Below are 18,721 nucleotides of genomic sequence, written 5' to 3' on the forward strand. Positions count from 1 at the left end.
CAGACTCAGGTTCCCCATTTCACCAGAAATTTAGTTCTCTAATTAAAAACCAGAGGAAATGGGTCTGGTCTCAGCTCGAACCCTCTCAGAGCAGCACTTGCACTCAAGGCCAACCCCCAGTGCACAGAGCAATGAACAGGAGCCGAGCTGAGCTTGTCCTCCCACGCCTGTGTGCAGCCACCCAGCCCCGAGCTGGGCTGTGGCAAACACCAGCTCAGGCCCAGTGGTCTCACGTGTGGTGCTGCAGGAGCTGCAGCCCTCAGCTGGGAGGGGCCTCTGCCTGAGGCTCCAGACCCGCAGCTAAACCCAACAGTGCTGTCCAACATCACCTCTTGCAGCTCAGACAAATCCAAACCAAGAATCCGTGGGTTTCCAGAACAATTTATTTCTCCATGTCAGGCCCTGGGAGAGCAGTAGTGTATATGTTATGATAAACCGACACTGAGAAGATTTAACAATTTCTTCATTTAATAAGTGATTTTCACTACATGATATTGTACACTGTCATCTGTTCAAAAAAGATCAACAGTTTTTAAAAAACAAGATTCTGTGAGAGATTTATATAAACCGGTGATCAAGATCAACACCTCTGGTTGGCTTATCAAGCGAGTTTCTCGGTTTCTTTGTAAAACAAAGTCTTTATGCTGAAATGCACAAACCCCTCGCAGCAGATCCAGAGCCTGTTCCGTCACTCCCAGAGCTGTTTGTGTCACTGCCCCGGGACTGCTGTCTCAGCACTGGGATGTGCTCAGCTGAACACACAGAACTGTACAAGAACGTGTTCACTTGGAGCACGGACAAGCCTTTCTGTTTGCTATTTCCAGCCAGCACTTCCTTTTCTCTCCGACAGGAAGGCGTGGATGGGAAGCCCGGCCGGCTCAGCAGGGGGGCTGTGTACAAACGGGTTTCTAAGCGAACTTTGGCTTCAGGAAAGAGACACAAACACTTAAAAGAATGGCTTTGTCATCTGAAGTATACGGAGAGGGATGTGTGTCTGAATTAAATATACATCCTACCAGTGGTGCTGGCAAGGTTGAAGGTTATTCCTAATGTTGACAGCAATAAAACTAACGTGTACATGACAAGACAATAAAAGAAAAGCAATCCCTTTAAAACAAAATTGAACGTAAAAAAAAAGTTCACAGTGGTTTGTATAAAACAGTATGTGATCGCTGACAGGACAATCTCTACTCTCACAGCACACGAGTGCCCTCTGCAGATCCTAAAGAACAAGATTTACACTACTCATGGTTCAGTCCCGCCAGCCCCGCGCTTACCCGGCTGGAGGGGAGATGCTGTGGAGTGTGCAGCTGGAACACCGACACAGGGGGACTTTCAAACTCTTCCTGGGAGGGAGCAAAGTCTTTCATTCGCTGTTACAACCAGCAAATGCCATTCATCAAATGGAAAGGAAAACCACAAACACATTATCTATTTTGAGCAAGCTGAACAGCACACATGATAGGTTTAAAAATGGAGGTTATAGACTATGATACAAGTCCCAACAAGGCAGTGCCAAAGTGACTATTTCTTGGCTTGTTTTGTGATCATACCCCTGGGAGGTGTTACAGGTCTGCTGGAATTGGGCTTCTTCTTCTCTGCAGGTTTCAAAATCTGAAAAGACAGAGGGGTCATTGAGTAAAAAGTTTTAGCTGTCTTCCAGTCAAACAGTAATTCACTGGTAAAGGCACTACATGGTTCTTCTGGACAAGTCTCAATGAGTTTCCTGCTCTGAGCTAGGCCAGGCCTTGGGATCAGCTGCTCCAGAGCCCACAGCAGTGGGAGCAGCTGACAGCCAACTGCTCTGCCTGGGTGATTTAATTCCAGGATTAAACAGTTCCCATCTCACACCAGCAGAGTTATCACGTTTTTGAAGATGTGAGTGCAAACACTGCCCTGTCTACATGACAGCTGTAAAGATTTATTTGAAATAAGCCCTACTGTTATTTAACAGTAGAGCATTGATTCAAAATAGCACAAATTTAATGTGTGACCTCATTAAACAGGAGGGAAAATCTCCAGACACTGTACCTGGAAAGAGCACATTAGTGTTTCATCCACGCTCATCATGGCACCCGCGTTATCAAATTCTCCACAGTAATTTGGGGCAGAAAACAGAGTTACCAATTGTCTTTTTGCAAAAAACTCATATCCATCTTCAACCACCTGTGGAAACAAAAGCAGAGGTGTTAGTCTGGGCAGCTTCCTCCTGACAAGGAGCAAAGAAACTTTTTCAGAGGCAGTGGCTGAAATCCTTGCTATGTTTAAAGAGCAGGAGTTTCAAACTTTTACACCAAAACAGGAGCATCAGCTCAACAATAGAGTCCACTATTGATAAAACTCTTGTTCAAGAGAGTTAGAGTTTATATGAAAATGTTCATTATGAAGGCTGTTAAATACTGGGACACATTCAGAGAACCTCATAGGGTGGCTAGACAGAACCCTCAGCACCTTGGGCTGACACAGATCTGTCCTGGCCTGGCCTGGACCAGGTGATCACCTCAGGTCCCCCCAAACCTAAATTATTCTATGGTTTAACATATAAAATGAAAATACCTGATGAGCTCTACATATGAGATCCAAATCATGTTTATGGAGAAACTTAGCAACCACTTCAGCACCAAAAGTGAAGGACACTCCTCTGTCATTTTCACCCCAGCCCAAGACATCCTTGTCAGGGTCAGACCACAGGAGATCACACAGGAGGCCTTGGTCTGGTACATCCGTGGGACGCATGATTCGTCTGATCTGCTCCATGGACTGCAGGTCTGGTGACAAACCTGTTCACAGGGAAGACACAGGCAGGCCCCAGCTTAGTCCAGCTTTGCTCTGCAACACTGACATTCATCCAGGACAAAAATAACTTGGATTCAAAGTGATTCACTGCTGCCATTTGACGTAGCTCAATGGCGACATTCACTGACGTTTTTTAAATCCAGCATTTGTTCTAACTGAAGTCACTTTCTAGGAGATTTACTGGAAGCAAGATAAAGCAAGGCCATTTCCATGTTTTACAGGATTACAATAATCTCACTAATATTTTGCAAGTGTCTGATGAAAGAGCTGTTAAATAAAAGAGGCATCAACGCCAGGAATCACAGGGAATGTTCGCTGTGACGATCAGGCCCAGTAAGATGAAATAAAATATCAAACCAATCTGGTAACATTTTCCACTGATGTGAGCCCCTGGGCAACTGTAATGACTTGCAAGTGATAAAACATTTAAGGTGCAATCTGTACTTTATGACCAGAAAAAGCTGCATTGTGTGGCATAAATCAATTTCTACAAATTAAACCCACCAGGTCTTACAGGGCCCAACCCAAACCACTCTGGTTCTGTGGAAACAGATTTTTACAGAACAGACATCAAACTCCTGGTTATCTAAAAAAACCCTAGAAGGACTCTCTACTCTAGGAGAGGTTACTAAAGGTGCCTTTGGGTGGAAAAGGAAGAGCAGATAATCATGTCTGAACCAGCTCCATGATTCACAAAACCGACACTCATTGAGCCCAACCCTTCCTCATACAGAGAAAAATCCCTAAGTTTTGAAGCTTCAGCAATGTAAACATGAAACTGCCATGACTGAGTTTTCCAGTTCCTCAAACATCACCTAAGGAACTGCTACTCACCCCCATGACAGCAGAATATCTTCTCATCCACAATAGCTGCAATTGGTAAACAGTTAAAACAGTCTGTGAAGGTTTTCCACAGCTTAATATTGTATCTTCTCTTACCTAAAAGAGAATGGGGAGAAAAACCCAGTCAATGTGCTTTGCTAACACAAACACAACCAAACTGAACTTTACTGAGGCCTCCAAAAAGTCAGCATTAGAGCCTATACATAATTATATTTTCTGATTTAATTGTTTAAAAACAGTGGCAAAGGCTTCTCAGAGTCCCACAGGCTTCAAGGACACCGTAGTCTGTTCCTCAGCTGGCAACCAGGCTGTCCAGTCCCAACTTTGCTTTGGCAAAATATCCCCTGGAAAATTTGATCTATTGCAGAAAATTTAGTATTTTGCCATTTCTTTCAGGGGAAGACAGCAATTCGTGAAAAGCAGATTTTCTTTAAAATTCTGCTTTACCACATAAACTCACTTTCAGCAAATAAACAGGACTGAAAAATGAAACAGGACTGAAAAATGAAACCACCACAGTTTGCTGAATTTCAAAGGGCCTCTCCCAGATATGAACCCTGAACATATTTGTGATATATGACTAAGCCTGTGATTAATCTCTGAGGAGACAACTCTGAAATACCACACATCTTTGTTTCCTCACAGGAGGAGAACAAGACATGGAGTGCACATCTTGTCATCTGCAAGCCAAGTGTGTCCCACCACACAAGTTCCAACATGCTTCAGTGCACAATTAATTTAACAGCATCATCTCTACATTATCTGGATTAAATCACATCCTTTGAAGCAGGAACATTGGCTTCTACTTCACAGCAAAGTTATTTGTTGTGCTTGGGTAAGGTCTACATACAGCCCCCACCATCAGGTGAATGAAACAGAGGTGAATCTCTGCAATGCACATCAAATTAAATCCTCCCATCTCTCATTAGATCCCTTAGGAGTTTTACCAGTGAGAGCTGTTAGTTAACACGGTAGACAACAAATAAAATGCCCAGCTTGGTTGCTGCTTTGTACTGTGAGGATCAGACTCCAAGAGGACCAGGGGAAGGACAGACTCCCCTCTCTCAAACAGGCCAAGGGCAGCTCTAAATTGCACAGAGGGCATTTCCAGTTAGGAGGAACCATCCAACCCTGGCACCCTGCTGTCCCCAGCACAAACACCTGGTACTTACATTCATCATAAAACCCATAAATTCTATTGATGCTGGCACATTCGTGGTTCCCTCGGAGGAGGAAAAAATTCTCTGGGTATTTAATTTTGTAGGCCAATAGAAGACAAATTGTTTCTAAAGATTGTTTTCCTCTGTCAACATAATCTCCAAGGAACAGGTAGTTGCTTTCTGGTGGAAAACCCCCATATTCAAAGAGTCGGAGCAAGTCATAGTATTGTCCATGGATGTCCCCTGCAAGGAGATTCAGACATGACACTTCAGTGACCCTCTGTGACATTATTTGATTGATTCTAGACAAAGAACAAGTCAAAGATGCTTCAGAAAGAAAAAAGCTGGCAGTTACATTCCTCCCATAACATACTTTAAATGGCAGTTAACGTATATAAAATTATCACATTTTGACATCTCTGCTACACAAAAATATTTGTGTGTATAAAACAACATCAAGATTCCAAGAAACAAACTGTGTTTTCTGGAAACACCCAGGAATTCAAATTCTAGAAGGGAAACTGCATCAAAAATGAAATTGGTATTATTTCTGCCTTTGGCTTAAATCATGGACCTCTTTCTGACAAGCAGAACACTAAATCATGATTTTAGACTACCAATATTATAAATATGTAATGAGCTGCTTCAAATTGAAGTCCTCTGTTTTAGAGTAGGATAAAAAACTAATTGCTGGAAGCTTTCAAAATTGCATTTATTGAGGTTTTTATGTTGATATTTTTCATTCTTTTAGCATAAGTAGACATGTACATGAGTGCAAAATGAGCACTGCTGTATGCAATACACTGAAACCAAACCAGAAAGTAATTCCAAGAAACAAATTTAAGTTTCCATCAAGATTTTAATATACTGTCAAACCACTGTTCAGCTTTGCATGGCAGCACATTAAATACTGGGGCTCCTCATTGCTTCTCCTTATTCAGGCACAACTGGGCCAGACATTATTTATTTGGTAACTTCTTTCCAAAACTCCATGAGGATCTCTCCCCCAGCCTGGTGAAACTGGACCAGTTGCTTTTTGGGTTTGGATTATTTTGGTCCCAAATACAATTCCCACATGTTAACCCCTCTCCACTCCTCTGCCCTACATATCCAGAAGGGTTTTATTTTGCCTTTTGCTACAATTATTCATTAGTTTCACTGTTAGTAAGTGAAAGTAGCATCTGGCATTGCTCTCTGCTTAAGGTCTGCATTTACCTGACACCTCCCCCAAGATCAAACCAAAACTCACAGCACTCACCACAGATTTTCAGTGGAGCTTCAAGTTCTAGTAGAATAGGCTGACTCAGGAAGATTTCTCTGGATTTCAAGCACAGTCCTCTAATTTCATTCTCTTGAAGTTGGACGTTTTTCCCTGGTTTTGATCCTCGCACTGTTGGGAGGAGTCAGAAGTCAGTTAGCAAAATCAGCAAGATCCTGGTGTTATTTTAGAGCCTGAGGGCCAGAGCAGCACAGAATGAGAAGGTACCAGGGCAGGATCAGTGTGCTGGGGTGAAATGGCAGTGCCAGGGAAAAGGGAGCGTGCTCTGTTCCACTCATGTTACCTTCATTTAACAGAATTCATGGCTCAACACTTCCCCTGTTAAAAAGTCACATTTTAAACAGCATCAGTTTAGTTCTATTTAGTTATAAACCCCATGTTGGACAATGGGACTATTTACATGTTATTTTTAGTGAATATTTTTTATGTGCTTGTTCTCTAGAAAGCTGTCTGAACTTGAGCAAAGGGCATCTGCAGCTCAATCAACAACAAATGTGCAGGTTTCCCCAAACCAGCAAATCACCTCACCCAAGACAGTCCCTAAACAAGATCACAGCACCAGTAAATCCTGTCCTGCCCTGCTCTGCACTGCAGCTGGAGAACAGGGAAGGAAAATACACACATGACTGGAAGGTCAGGACCATCAGTAAGGAAACAGTTTTGGATCATGGTGACAAAGCAGCTGCCATCATCACTGCCTCTGAGCAGGGTAAAAGACAAGCCAGAAGGAGACCAATCTCCCAGCTCCCATCACTGCTTCCATCTTCCCCATTGCAATAATTCACAACAGTTTGTTCCTTTAACACCCATTAAAGTTTTCCTTCCTCCTCTGGACAAGGACATCAGCCTGGCCTGAGCAAGTTTCACAGTCCTGCTTCTGTTGCCCAGAAATACAAAGGACATTTCTACAGCAGCAGTGCTGTAACTACAGCCCAAATAGACTTATCAGGGTTAAGACTGGATTAAAAAAAATATAAGCATGCCACTACTGGTGAAGCCTATAGTTTTATTTGGTGTCAAAACCAGTGACAACATGTAACAGTGATAAAGCTGAAGAGAAAAAAAAGGAGGAAGAGCAGCAGCCATGATTACAATTTAACCCATTGCTTCAGCCCCATCAAAGCCAAATCACCAACAACTGCAGTCTCAGATGGCTGCAAACCCTCTGCCAACACCTCCAGAAACAAAACCCCTCCACTGCTAAGGCTGCCAGGTTAGGTGACTTACTGTGAGCACTGAGACTGAAGGATCTATGCCCTTATCCAAAAAGGTCTGGTCTTTAATTGCAAAAAAAGCAAGCAACAAGCCTGAATCCTCCCAAACACAAGAACCTATGCAGCATTATCTCCTGAAGTCCTGATTAACTCAGTATCTAGCCAGGAGCTCAGTTTAATTCCTCTGCTACGCTGAACCTCCCAGTGAGAATCTGAAAGCTCCAGATGACTCAAATCTCTGCCATCACTGTGGGCCTTGTGCTGCATGAAGCCAAGTGAGAACTGCAGTGGGAAAGGCTGGGGGTGCTCGAGGCAAGTTTCAGGAACAGCAAGAACAAAAAACAGTTGTGTTCCAATTTCTCACTAGCACAGAAGCTGCTGACTTTTGCACAGGCCTCTGATCAAGCACTGCTCAGTGAGAGTAGACCTTACCAATAAAGTGATGAGTGTGTAACGGGATGTGATCCCTGCCAGCACTCCCAGTGTCACTGTCACAGCAACCCTTCCCTGTCAGGGTGGCACTGCCTGCCCTGCAGAACCACTGCCAGTGCCCTACACCTCCCTGCCTCAAAGAACCCTCCAAAGGAAACTCGAGTTCAGATCAGTCTGTGCTCACAGTGGCAGCACTGCAGGTCAGAAGTCACGGCTTGAAGTGTTCTCTTTAAACTCTACCTGCTCCTCATGCCCACGTGTTATCACTCACCAGTGACACTACATGCCAACACTGGAATTACCACTGCACTTCATGTCTTTCATTAAAATCTCAGAAGTAATGAAGCATGTAAATGGAAGTTCAATCTTTGTCACAGCAGTTTAGCACGAATGAGGCTTTTCATCCACACAGTAATTTTTTCATCCTTACAGTAATTTTCCAAAGACTCCTGAGCAACAAGCAAGTTACTCAAAATGCCAAATATCCAGAAGCAATGAAGAACTGACATTTTCAGAATTAAGTGATAAACTGGCTGAATTTTAAATATAAAATTGATGGTCACTTAATCATAGATTTTACAATTCACCTTTTTTTTAGAGATAATACAAAATACTTGTATTTAGTTTTCTATGAAGCCAAAAATCTAATTTGCCATGATTTGGTCTTCTCAGAAATTGCTAAAACCAAACCCTGTACTTCTCATCCATAAATTAAAAAGTACAAAATATTATAAAGACTATGCAATGCACTGAGTCACTAAAGCTCATGAATAAAGCATATGCATTCATTTTGGCTAAAGATTAAATGAAGATCTGAACACTGTTTCAGACACAGGTTTTCTAGGTTTTTGCAATACATTTTGAGCTGGTATAATCCTCACAGAGTTTGGAATGATGCTTTGCTGCACTCCCCAAACTCACTAGGACAGATTCCATGGAAGGAAGAACAGGAAAATTTGGTTCAGCTCTGCCTGCCAGTGACATTTTCACCACTTTGTCTGACATGGAACTCACACAGAGGAGATGAGTGTGTTCAGTTCCTTGTGACATTAACCTATATGTCTTGAAAAGCTGGGAAAACAAAAAAGGGTTTGGCTTCAGAAGAATCAAAAATGCAGAAGTGCATCTTGGTTTGAGAAATTTGTATTTTTAGTGCAAGGATTTTCTCATCCACAATGAAAGAGCTGGCACAGAAATGCAGGATATTCAGTCCTAATGACTTCTTAAAAGGTTTCTCTGGGTCTTCCAGTTACTTAGTCCTTCTAAGAAAGGCAAAAATAACACACTATGAAAAATATGTTGTTTGTTTCTCTGCTTTGGACCAAAACAAGGCAGCCTGTGGAGATCAGACAGTGTAACACTAATTGACAGCTTGGTCATGAAGTCAAAAGAGCAGCTCGATAGTTCTGTGCAGGCACATTTGCCCTTTCAATGCATAAAAAATAACCTCTCAGAAATGACAGCCTGCAACTGACAGTGGAACAAGCTAAAGATTAATGATTTGGGGAAAAAAGTCAGCCCATTTCAAGTGGTATTTTATTTGTGTCTGAACACACTGCTGCAGCATTTCCAGACAGCAAAATGTTCCCAGACTCTTTAGGCAGAGATGTTCTTAGAAATAATTTCTCTAGAGCCTGAATTTCAGTGTCCAGTCTGGACAGCTTTCTAACAGGTAAAATCTTTTTTACTGTACAAATACGAGAAGTTGTGAAAAAATAAACTCTCACTAGACAGAAATGACTACAGATAAAAATCCCTCCCTGGAGTCTGGATGATCTCTGCAGAGGTGCTGCTTTGAACACAGGGCTCACTATTAAAGACAGGGAGAAACCAATGGAAACAACAAGATACCAGCTCTAAAATGAGTGCATTATAAACAGTGCAGTGTGACAGGTGCCCAGCAGAGGGGGAAAGGAAGGAAAAGAGAGAAGAGCAAGAACTCGAGGCACCCCCATCACTGTGGAGCGAGCAAACAGCGAGTACCAAGTGCAGCTGCCAGGAGTCAGAGCTCTGCCTGACATTGAGAACTATTCCACATTTCCCTGGGAGGGATAAATGGGTCAGGAGCTGGGGGATCCAACAGTCTGAGCCCATATGTATGCAGAGTACAACAGACTCCCACATCCCAAGCCAGCCCCAGCGTTTTCCAAGCCTCACTTTGGTGCCACACAGTCCCTTACGTCACTCAAGGTTAATAGGAAAGGGACAGATACTTAGAGAAGTATTCAAAAATAGCTGCAAGTTCAAAAATGCCAGAAACTGCAGTGATCCAAACATCTCATTTCCATTCAGTACTGCATTAAAAGAAGCAGCTGAAATACTGTCAACTGAAGTGTGAGAATCGAGTTCTCCTACAGAAAATGTTTTAAGGAAAATAGTCTGTCTACAGGTCAGTTCATTCTTCTGCCTTATTAAACGAGTCTCTCAGTTTCACCACATTTTACGTTAAGATGTCTGCAATCATAGTGACATTTCCAAAAATACTGCAGGTTGGTTTTAATCTAGTTTTTAGCAGTTCCTGATGACAGTTTCACAGTCAGTTTTGCACCACAGGCACAAAGGGAATAAATAACTTGAAAGTGGTTGATGTAAAAAAGGTTTTACTTTACTGCAGGCACTACCAGCTTTGATCAGATGGCTTCAAATTCAAACCTGAGATGGAAAAGCATCTCCTCAGTGCACAAGGCTCTGAACAGTTCTCATCTGCTTCCTAGCATGTCAAAGTTCACAGCAGTGTTATCAGATGGAAGATTCTGCATGATTACAAGCTCTTCATCTTGTAAGGTGTTTCCACACTGCAATAGGAACTCACACTGCTCACAAACACAGGGGACAAATTCCTCCCCTTCACTCACTGGGCAACTGATCAGACTGATTTGAATCCATGGCATTGGTAAGAATCTACTGCTGGTCTGTGGAATTAAAAGAGTTTCTATTTCCCCCTCTTAGAGACTGCTGCACCACAGCAGGAAACAATTAACATCAAGCTACACAAACCAGGGAAAATGATATGGTTTGAGGTCAAAGAGTGTTGCTTGCTCATGAGAAACTTCATCACAGCATCCCAACTCAACCATGAGTAAATGTGACATTTCAGATTAACATCTCAGAGAATCACTCTTGCCCCAGTATATGAAGCTAAAGGGCAAGTAACCCTGCAGACCAGATTAATGCTGTACTTAGCAGAAAGGTGAAAAAAAAAAATTAGAGAACTGCATTTGTGAGAAAAGTCTTCTCTGTGCTGAACAAATTCTTATCCATGCTCTTTAGCTTAACTATTTTTAATAAGTAGATGATAATCTTTCCCCATTTAAAGCAAATTAAGATAGAATATCTCCTTGACATCTCTACAACAGGCTTTACTGGGAATAGAAATCTGTGGGTGTATAAACAGAAATGTTTAAGGATTTAAGAGTCTTTTTGCTGATTTTAGTGCACTAGCCAGGATTTCAGCTTTCAGAATGGCTACCACCACTGTAGCCTCATGTGGCTTTATCCAAAGTAGCCTCCATTCATCATTCCATTTTCCCTTAACTGCAGAGGATGCAGCACAGGAGATTTGCAGAAACACATTTTAACATGGGTCACTAAGGTGTGTTGAAACTGTTACTTTACCCATTATTTATTGTTACCATGGTAAGACTAATACACCCCAATCCTGTTTTCTAAATAGGTGACTGTGAGCTCCAAACCAGACCCTACTTATCTGCAAAGGCTGCCAGCACAAGAGATGAAGGAAATGGATAAGGGGCTCAAGTTATAGGAATCCCATCTGACATGCCACAGAAAGGAAGCCACAGGATTTGTCACTCATTCTTTACTGAGGCAAGCAGGAATTCTGCCATTTCCTGGAGCCCTTTCCAAGAGCACACAGGTGCCACTGATTTTTTTATCTTACAAGGAGTTTTTAGCAGCTTCTTGTCTGCTGGCATTTTTGACTCAGCACACACAGATGCAGTTGCTGCCTTCAGTACCCTGGTGGAAGGGGCATAATTTGCTCTCATGTTTGACCCCTCTTACTCATCAGAAGGTGAATTAATTCCATCAATATCTGAGCTAAAAACATTTCAATACTCAGTGTAGGATATTGTTACTTACTACACTTTACAAGTGTTATTCTTATGGATATTACAGTTACCAAAAGTCAGGCAAGCTGTACTCAGGAAATTGCTCCTAGCAGGACAAAACCCTTCTCAGTAAAGACAGGAGAAAATACGAATTCAATTACAGCAAAAAGAGTCAGTATTTTCAATATTTTCCCTGAATGGCTTTCCAAGGTTGAGAACAATGCTACTGAAAAATGTTTTTTTGTGACATTTCAATGCCAAATGGTTCTGTACTATAAACATCTGGAGCAAGGAAGACTCTTCAAATATTTACCTTAGAATGAGAAGCTGAAGTATATATTTCCAGGCCTTTTAAAGAACAAGTTAATAATTTCACCTGAATAGCCTAATGTGGGTGGGAGAACATCACTATTTGGAGGAAAAGCAGGAATAATGTGAGTTGAGCAGAAGAGTCAGGACAGAAAGCAACTAAAATCCCTCACAAATACATTATTAATATCCTGTATTAAGGACAAAAGCAAGAGTAATTTATTATTCACCCTTCACTTTACCTCAGCCATTAGACTCGATTCACTGCTTCTTCCAACAGGGCACTGCTAAGGCACATGATAAAACAAACACCTGACTGTATCTGCTCCCTGATTTCCAGCATCCCATCCCAAATCTCCTCAGCACTGGGGTTTGTCACCTTTAGAAAGGGCTGAGCCCCCTGCTCACACTCCTTAAATTTTAGTAGCAAAATCGCCTAAAGTTAACTGCTATAAAAATGTGTAAGTATTTAACGTTTAAAGAGAGCTAGAATGAAATACCAAATTGCTCTAAAATTACAGCTTGCACAAGGATTTGTGCTGATTATTAAACCAGATTTTGCAGTGTTTTCATGTCTGAGTGTGGTTTTAATGCGTGTGCAGCCTTGTCTGAAGGGGTACTGACACAGAGCTCACACCACACTTTGTGGGACTAACATCATGCACTTGCTCTACCAGGACTGCACTGAAAAATAATAATTTGTTTGATCTAAATCGAAAATGCAGTGTGTGTTGAAATGCAGCAATGTTTTAGGAAAAAAAAAGTATAGAAATGACACAAAGGTCAGTCATTACTCTCTGTCTGGCAAAGACATTTAATAATCAACAAATAAAGCACTAGCATAGGTTACTCACACCAGCAATTGTTTTAAATATGGAAAGACAATCATTGCCTCAAGGAATTAAAAATCCCAGCTGCAGTATTAATAGAAGAAAAAAAATTAATTTCAGTCCTGGCAGCTGATGCAACCTCAGGTAACGTCTGTATTTACATGAAGCACCTCTTAAAAGATGTCAATAAATCTTCTGCAATCTGATTTATGAACTCTTATCTGCTCCAACCATGTAATGCTGATATAAACTGAGCAAGAGCAGAACATATTATTAACATACTACTTTTTGAAACTTTAAACAGAGAAATCACCCGCATTTCTTTCTAGGAAAGGTCTAATCCATGCTTTTAAAAACTAGAATTTTCACTTTGAAAATACTGCATTAGTTACACTAAAGGGCATCTGTAAGGACTGTAACTAATACATGCAGCTCGACTGAGCATGTATTAATATGTCACCAAACATATGACATACGAGACCTGACATTTACAAGTCGTACTACTGGATTTTCAGGAAAATCCTGGTCTAACTTTATGAAGGGAAGTCTTTAAATAATTGAAACCAGGGCGGTTTAAATTGGTAACAGGCAAAACCCAAACCAGATCAGCGGAAAAACCCCATTTACTTTTACTTATTCAATAATCCCGTAATTCATCTACAGGATTTTTTAAACTCCAATTGATTGCTAGAGTAGAATTTCTGTTCCCCTGCCTGACCTTTAGCTATGCAAGCATTACACAAGCAAAATCCTGTAAGAAGGAAAGTGTGTAAGAAAAGACATTTCTTCATCATTTTTTCTCAGCTGACTTTGCGCCAAATGGAAAAAAGTTAAATTCCTGACCAAGCTCTTCAAGAGTAAATCCAGATGAGGTGCCTGCCCTGACACACGTGAAGTGAGGCTGGATCAGGACAGCTTCCTTCTCTGAATAATTACGGCTTTACTTGATGTCTGCAAGACAATTTCTCAAGGGCAGCTTCTCAGTCTTTCGCCCTAAAATCAGTCAATCCCAGTGAGTGCAGATCCCTGCAAGTGAAGGGATGATGCTGGAGAAACCCCCTGCAACTTCCAGGTTTTCCTTTGATTTACAAACTGCCAGGCAACTCTTTTCACCCCAAAGCACCAACAATAGCAGACAATAAGCCCTTTTTCAGACTGTCTGAAACACCAAACCCCAACCCTCTATTCACACCTAAAAACCCACCATATGTCACGAATTAAGAGCCAAAATCCTGTGGCAGCTTTAATGCAAGCAGCTAATCAAAGCTAAACCCAGCAAACACCGAAACCCATGACAGTCTCCTCTCGACTTGCTGAAAAGCTGCCTCAACACTCTTCAAACACGCTGAGTCTTATTTCCAGAGCCCCACAGCCATGCACTGATCCCATGTGTACACGTGAAAGGCAAGAGAACACCCCAGGCTTTTTAAAAGACCTACCTACAAAATACTACTAAATTAAGCATCCCCTCATTCGAACACCCGACTAGATTAAGCATCCCCTCAGAACTGCAAGGGGAGGAGAAGGGGGCAGCCGGCCGGTCCCGGCATTGCAGCGGGCGATCAAAAGGCAGAAAAGCCTCGGGAGCACACGGGCTGAGGGCAAAGTTGGGGCTGCGGGGCCGAGCCAGGCGGGGAGGCGGCGACCCCAGGCAGACAAAGCGCCTCTCGCCCCTCCATTTTGGTGCCCCCTCAGACCCCGCGGGGCGGGCGGGACGCGGAGCATCGGCCCCGCCGCTCCCCCCACCCGCGCCGTCCCCGACCCTCACCCTCCAGCAGCCGTTGGATGATGCTGTCGATGTTGAGCTTGTCTATATCCGCCATCGCCTCTCAGCGGCCGGGCGGAGCCCTCCCCGCCGCTCCGCTCGCGGCTTGGCCGGCCCGACTCCGCACCTCGTTCTGTTTCGTTTTTGCCCTTTCCTGCTCTGCGCCTTCCCTCGCGCTCTCTGCCCCCCCGCCCCCTCAGCACAGAGCCAGCAGTGAACAAAATGGCGGCCGTCCCCTCAGCGGGCTGGCCTGGCGCACGGATACTACGAGCGCGACGCCGCCCGTCGGAAACCCTTTATAGGCCGGGCGGGAAGAGCGGGCGGAGTGAAGCGACCCCGCTGCGGGATCCTTCCGCTCCCGGGACGGGAAGTAGTGCGGCGGTGCTGCCTCCCCGTGTCGCGATAGTCGCGGAGCGACGGAACCAGTGATGGCGGTTACAGAATCCCAGAATCCGTTAGGTTGGAAAGGACCTCCTAGAGCGAGTCCAGCCCATAACCGAACACCACTCTGTCACCCAGACTATGGCACCCAGTGCCACAGTCAGGCGTTCCTTGAGCACTTCAGGGACAGGGACTCCACCACCCTGTGCACCATTTCCAATGTCTAATCACCCTTTCTGTGGAGAAAGGTCTATAATTTGTAGGGTTCCTGCAGACTGGGGTCTGCAGGGAGCAGGAAGGGGCCACTATGGCCCTCATGTCCCCTCAGTGTGGTCATGGCCCCGCGCACCCACATGTGAGGGAGATGGTGGCTTCAGGTGGCATTTTGGGGCTGTTCACCCCACTTTGGGACTGGGGGAGCACAGCCCTCATGTCCTTCACCTCACACTGAGCCACCTCTGCCCCATGGGTTGAGGAAATGTGTCCTGAGGAGCCCCTCCAGACATGTGGCTCTGCACCTGCAAATCCTTCAAGAAACAAACATACAGTGCTATCAAGTCCTTGCAGATGAAGGAATCAACCTCCTCGTTCAAAAGCATCTCACTACTTTATTTCACAATTTTATTATTTTATTCTATATCTATCTCCAAGCCATTAAAAGAGGTTGTGCTCATAAACTGGATGGTGTTTGTCCAGAAGACAGCCGTGCGAGCCTTTCCCACTATTCAGTCTGCATCTCGGGTTGTATATTGTTTAATTGCTTTATTTACTCCTGCTTTAATTTGCAGGGCTGGCCGTATCGAGCTCTTTCCTCCTCCCCTCCCTGCTCCCACTATCCTGTCGGATTCCTCCAGGCAGCAGTTATACAATATTCATTACGGCTCATTGCCGTGGTGGGGCCGGAGCAGAGTTCGGATCCGTGCGGGTGATAAAGCAAAGGACTTGCAGTCTCAGCACACCTCAGGTCTGCAGGAAGAAGGAGATAAGAGGATGCAGAGTCTACCTGAAGCACAGGCTCTGGCCCCTTGCAAGCGCAGCCTCAACGCTCCGCTTCCCCAGCGAACACTTATCGCATGGAGCACGCCCAAGCTGATATGCTAATCTTAGTCACGCTGGTGTAAACCCAAAGTAAGCCCATGGAAAACAATAGAGTTACTTCAGATTTACTTCAACGTGACAGCCTTTGCAGATTTACATCTATTTTTTTTTTGTGCTGCACCTTCTCGGGGAACGGCCCCCTCCGGCTCTTGCATCGAATGCTTTCTTTCTCTTTCAAATCCTTCCTAATTCTGCAGGGCGAGTTGTTCTCTTGGACTTAGCTGAATTATTTAACAAGGAAAATTGGTCCTGTGTTTCCAGAGGAACCTTCCTGGCCTTGTTTTCGTTCCCGGAAATATCTCCAGCTCATCTCACCCCTCCTCTCCAGGGACAAGTCCTTTGGGGATCTGGGCACCTTTATTGGGGTGTTGAATCCTTTTCACTCCTGTTAATGCTCTGGGAAATGGGATGGAGGGGAAGAGCTTAGCAACCTGGGTGCAACACAGGAGATGTACTTGGGAATCCACTTGGGAATTCACATGGAAACCCCACATTCTGAAAGGACAGAACCAGCCCTTCAAAACAAGGCCAGGGCAGAGAATCTGTCTCACTTGCTGAACCATATGAGGCAAGGTCCAAAGCACTGAGAATTCTTGTAAAAAGAGGTGTAGCTGGGAGGAGAGAAGAGAAATGACAGATAAAGGTGAATCTCTCGAGGCCTTATCATCACCTTGATAACCAACTCTCCTTGTTCCAGCTCCAAATCTCAACAGCAGCTGCCAACACTTGATGTCCTGTTTGGTGGGGACTGGATTTTTGCACAGGGTCTTTCTCATTCTCATTTTAAAAAAGAGACCCTTCCTTATCAGTAAACTGGAGAGTCAGAGTTATATTAAAATGCTACCACAAAATTATCTTTTTAATAAGGTAGCTTTTCTCTGCAGGAAATAACCAGCTTTGCCCCACACCCTGATTAGAAAAGGGACCCAGCCAAGGTGTTATAAATATAATGAAAATGTTCTGTTCACCAGTGCTGCTCACAAAAATTATTTATTTCTAGAGGAGGAACATATTTATTTCCAGAGAAGGAACAATCAGGGGAATCCCTTTGTCCTTAAACTCTGCACAGGGGCTTGGAACATTCCACAATTTTGAAGCTTACACTTCATATACCAACATCTCCACCCTTTCTTTCAATTTGTCTACAATTTTTTTCCTGTTTTCCTACTAGCTAAATACATGGTGATGAACGATTTGTTCAGCACAAATCATTCACAGCTCACAGCTCTGAGACCTCTGGGTCTTTTCCTCCTTTCCTCCCTTGAAATTCCACAAATCACCACTTTGGTCTCATTCCTTGGAAGCCTCTGTCTAAAACACCTTTCCCAACTGATTTGTCCTCACTCTCCCTTGCACATATTGCTTTATTATTGTATTATTGCTCATAATCTGGTTAAATTTAGGAATACAAAAATTATATATATAATTCCCACCTACATATAGAAGAAAAATAAGATTTCAGTATTGTTCTGTACATATAAATATATATATACATACACATGCATATACTGTGAGTACAATATAGCACAAATTTACACATCTCCACATACATCTGTGTATATATGTGCAAAAAATAATTAAATATTCCCTGATTTATCCCTATTTGTGGGTGGATCCTGAGAAATGTGAGGCACCCACACTTTTAGATTACATATTTGCTAAGTCCATGAAATTCAGAGTGTTTGTGTACATTTCAAACAAAGCTCTACACGCTCTTCAAACTGCCAAAACAAGAATGGGTGACTTGTGGGTCAGGTGTTATTTTCCCTAACTCGCTCCACAGCCAGGATTCCAATGTTTTCATAACTCCTACTGTTTGCACCCAGCCTGCCTGGTGTTACAATCGAGATAAAGCCTCATGCACACGTCTTGCTTTTCACGCCTAAAATATTTTGCTAACCCCCAAATTTCAGCAGGGTTTTGGGGGTGGGTGGCGCTGATTTGTCAGACAAAAGAGGAGCAGCTGGAACAAGCTGTGAGGCTGATCTGGAGATGGAAGGGTCTGTGTCCTGTTCTGTAGGGAGCTGCTGACGCACAGGCAGGAGTTTTCTTAGTGTCATGTTTTATTTACAAAACACACAGCGCCGCGATCTCCCTCCAGCAACAAAACTTGTGGATCCTGCGCGTTCCTGCGCGGAACCTGGCGAGGAGCTCGGGGCTGGCTGCTGCTCCTGAGCCTCCAGCTTTGCCTTGGGGCTCTCCAAGGACTCAAACCCTGTGCAGAAATGGAATGAAAGCTCATTCCCAGACAGCCAGCAGCAGGATTCCTGCTGCAGATTTCCTTACGCTCTTCTCACAGGTCTACCCTGCACACCAGAGCCAGGCCTTGATCTGCACCAAGATGATAATTTCCCAATCTCAGCAGCTGGTCTGTCTGAAATCTCCCCCCTACAGTAGCTGTCAGCACCAATGACAAGTCCATCTCAAGCTTGTTAAAATCACATTTTTGATACCAAAGATAAAAAAAAAATTCAGCTCAGAAAATTTTGAGACCGGCGATTTTGACGCGGGAGAAATATGATTTTGCCATTCCTTCCCTCCTAGTGG

At 43.6% G+C, this 18,721-nt stretch overlaps 1 protein-coding gene across 1 annotated transcript; it reads right to left on the reverse strand.

The window, feature by feature from the left end:
• Window positions 1-365: 365 nt before the first annotated feature.
• Window positions 366-14,969, reverse strand: PPP1CC (protein phosphatase 1 catalytic subunit gamma). Its single transcript, XM_033075545.2, has 7 exons — window positions 14,699-14,969; window positions 6,058-6,189; window positions 4,812-5,042; window positions 3,631-3,735; window positions 2,557-2,780; window positions 2,032-2,166; window positions 366-1,614 (listed from the first exon to the last, which is right to left on the reverse strand). Exons 1-7 carry the CDS (start codon window positions 14,751-14,753, stop codon window positions 1,525-1,527), a joined length of 972 nt encoding a protein of 323 aa, XP_032931436.1. The 5' UTR covers window positions 14,754-14,969; the 3' UTR covers window positions 366-1,524.
• Between the last annotated feature and the right edge of the window lie 3,752 nt (window positions 14,970-18,721).

The sequence above is a fragment of the Catharus ustulatus genome, chromosome 18 (assembly GCF_009819885.2).
Source record: "Catharus ustulatus isolate bCatUst1 chromosome 18, bCatUst1.pri.v2, whole genome shotgun sequence".
In the NCBI taxonomy this organism is placed as follows: Eukaryota; Metazoa; Chordata; class Aves; order Passeriformes; family Turdidae; genus Catharus; species Catharus ustulatus.

What these genes read in the sequence shown, in the direction of transcription:
- PPP1CC (XM_033075545.2), bottom strand. Translation starts at nt 14,753, where the DNA reads ATGGCGGATATAGACAAGCTCAACATCGACAGCATCATCCAACGGCTG. An exon ending in CATCCAACGGCTGCTGGAGG is followed by an intron (nt 6,190 to 14,698) that starts GTGAGGGTCGGG and finishes TCCTCCCAACAG; the next exon opens with TGCGAGGATCAAAACCAGGG. An exon ending in TTATGGGTTTTATGATGAAT is followed by an intron (nt 3,736 to 4,811) that starts GTAAGTACCAGG and finishes ATTCTCTTTTAG; the next exon opens with GTAAGAGAAGATACAATATT.